Source organism: Lissotriton vulgaris, chromosome 12 (genome assembly GCF_964263255.1).
Source record: "Lissotriton vulgaris chromosome 12, aLisVul1.2, whole genome shotgun sequence".
NCBI classification, from domain to species: Eukaryota; Metazoa; Chordata; class Amphibia; order Caudata; family Salamandridae; genus Lissotriton; species Lissotriton vulgaris.
Genome location: NC_141700.1, coordinates 270,154,843 through 270,157,607, shown reverse-complemented (window position 1 = coordinate 270,157,607; position 2,765 = coordinate 270,154,843). Strand labels below are relative to the sequence as shown.

Genomic DNA, 2,765 nt, shown 5'->3' with positions numbered 1-2,765 from the left:
TGCTCAAGTAAAACAAATTACAAGAACGCCAAACAAGAAAATAAAGTTCTATTTCATTTGGCTCTGGCAGACAAAATTGGAACAATTAAAGCTACGTGCTACCAGGAAAGTTTATATCAGCAGACACAAAACACCTGTGGACTACTTATACGCAATTTTATAATTAAGAACAACACAATTCTGATTACTAAGCAAAGTAAAGTTACCAAATTTCCTGCAATGACTATAACTCAAGCGCTAATTCAAGAAGCTGAAAACATTTTGCAGCCTCCTGCACCATCTGCTTCTCCAATAAAAGAAATAAAGCGTGCATCTTTGAGAAGTCTTATGACAGTGTGTGGGACCATTTCAGAAGTAAGTTGTGGTGATTTATACTGTTGGTCTCGCTGCTTGAGTTGTCCGTTTGTGTGTGTGGTGTTGTCTATGCCATTGACAATATTTATTTTGCCTTTATCAGTGTGTGTGTGTTTGTGTGTGTGTACTATTTGATGATTAGATGTTCTTTAATTTAGAGTGGGTGCAGTTCTGTGTGTGGTCTCTGTAACACATTAGATATGGTGTTATGTTTATGAGGGGTTCTATCCATCATAAATGATCTGTACAGCAGCCAAATAAGAACAATTAACAATGTGTAAATAGGTGGGCTAAAGCTACACTGCATTTATAAAGGTAAAGTTGATAGGTGTTTAAAGAAGAGCGCCAAACTGAGACATCAAAGTTCAACTTTTTTTAACATAGTTGGGAACAACACCGTACATTGGAAAAGAGCAATAGCCCTTAATAATTATGTCTTCAATGCTTGGACAATTATTACGTATGACTTCAGTGCTTTTACATTTTTAACACAAATATTTTTTTTAGGAAGAGGAAAGTAAACTTGTACTCATCAATGGACAAAATACGGCAATAAAATCTATTACGTTAAAAGATGCCACTGATGACATAAAAGTCACATTATGGAGAGAGGCTACTCTATTCTCAATAAACATTGGGGAATATGTGATGTTAACTCATGTCACAGTACATGAATTTAATGGACAGAAAATATTGAACACGACAAGGCACAGCAAATTAAAAGTAAGGAACACACGCTCTCTCACGCACCCCTTACTCTATCACTTCAACACACACACACACACTCTCTTTAAAAACACACTCTTTAACGATCCAACACACTATCTCTATACCACACACTATCTCTATATAAGACTCTCTCAACACGCTCTCTCTACAGCCTCTCTCTACTACAGCCTCTCTCTACAACACGCTCTCTCTACAGCCTCTCTACAACACGCTCTCTCTACAGCCTCTCTACAACACGCTCTCTCTACAACACTCTCTCCACTCTCTCTCTAAAACAGCCTCTCCCGCCTCTCTCTAAAACATCCTCTCTCTAAAAACAGCCTCTCTCTACAACACCCTCTCTCTACAACACCCTCCCTCTACAACACCCTCTCTCTACAACACGCTCTCTCTACAACACGCTCTCTCTACAACACGCTCTCTCTACAACACGCTCTCTCTACAACACCCTCTCTCTACAACACGCTCTCTCTACAACACGCTCTCTCTACAACACGCTCTCTCTACAACACGCTCTCTCTACAACACGCTCTTTCTACAACACTCTCTCTCTACAACTGCCTCTCTCTACAACTGCCTCTCTCTACAACTGCCTCTCTCTACAACTGCCTCTCTCTACAACTGCCTCTCTCTACAACTGCCTCTCTCTACAGCAGCCTCTCTCTACAGCAGCCTCTCTCTACAGCAGCCTCTCTCTACAGCAGCCTCTCTCTACAACAGCCTCTCTCAGCCTCTCTCTACAGCAGCCTCTCTCTACAGCAGCCTCTCTCTACAACAGCCTCTCTCTACAACAGCCTCTCTCTCCAACTGCCTCTCTCTACAACTGCCTCTCTCTACAACTGCCTCTCTCTACAACAGCCTCTCTCTACAACTGCCTCTCTCTACAACTGACTCTCTCTACAACTGCCTCTCTACAGCAGCCTCTCTCTACAGCAGCCTCTCTCTACAACAGCCTCTCTCTACAACTGCCTCTGTACAACACTCTCTCTGAGACACACTGTAACATTTTTGTGGAAAAAAAATAACTATGTTTTTATTTACTACAACAGGTAACAACACCACCACAAGATAATATTGACGTCGAAATATATGGCGTGGAAAGCACAAACGGAGATTGGAGCACCATAACAACAAAAATAACCAACACAGATATTTACCAATCGATGGATGTACAAAATCAAACACTTATACAATGGTTTATGTTGGACGAAGAGGTGGATGACATTGGTGAAGCACTAATTCATTATTTGCCTCAAACATGTGAGGTTATATTTTGCAATGGCAAAATTACTAAAATTGTTAAAGAAAAGTCGGAGGAAGATTTAAGTGATTAAGTCACAATACTCACAATAAAAATTTGTACAAAGTCCAATAAATAATTATTGTTTTGTGTTTACTGAAAATAAATATACTAATTTGAACATATCCAGTAGCATGGTCATTTTCGTTCTGGGTGGGTATATTTTTTTCAAACAATGTTAAATGTGCCAATACAACATACAGAACAATAGCTGTTGCAGCTACATTTCAAAAACGACACTAACTATACAAGAGTGATGCTGTGTGGTTGCTCAATAGTACTGTGGGGGTGCAGAGTGATAATGTGGTGTTGCTGCGTGTTGCATTGGTGGTGCTCAGTGATGCAGTTGTTGTCAGAAGTGCTACTGTTGTGGTGCTGAGTT

The 2,765-nt window shown here is 40.3% G+C and overlaps 1 protein-coding gene across 1 annotated transcript; it reads left to right on the top strand.

Moving 5' to 3' along the window:
- The first annotated feature begins 219 nt into the window (after nucleotides 1–219).
- On the top strand, nucleotides 220–2,417 carry LOC147673930 (uncharacterized). The gene is made up of 3 exons (XM_086945540.1): nucleotides 220–354; nucleotides 862–1,077; nucleotides 2,133–2,417. The coding sequence occupies exons 1-3, from the start codon at nucleotides 220–222 to the stop codon at nucleotides 2,415–2,417; spliced, it is 636 nt and encodes a 211-aa protein (XP_086801666.1).
- Nucleotides 2,418–2,765: the final 348 nt, after the last annotated feature.

What these genes read in the sequence shown, in the direction of transcription:
- LOC147673930 (XM_086945540.1), top strand. Translation starts at nt 220, where the DNA reads ATGACTATAACTCAAGCGCTAATTCAAGAAGCTGAAAACATTTTGCAG. An exon ending in TGTGTGGGACCATTTCAGAA is followed by an intron (nt 355 to 861) that starts GTAAGTTGTGGT and finishes TATTTTTTTTAG; the next exon opens with GAAGAGGAAAGTAAACTTGT. An exon ending in CAAGGCACAGCAAATTAAAA is followed by an intron (nt 1,078 to 2,132) that starts GTAAGGAACACA and finishes TTACTACAACAG; the next exon opens with GTAACAACACCACCACAAGA.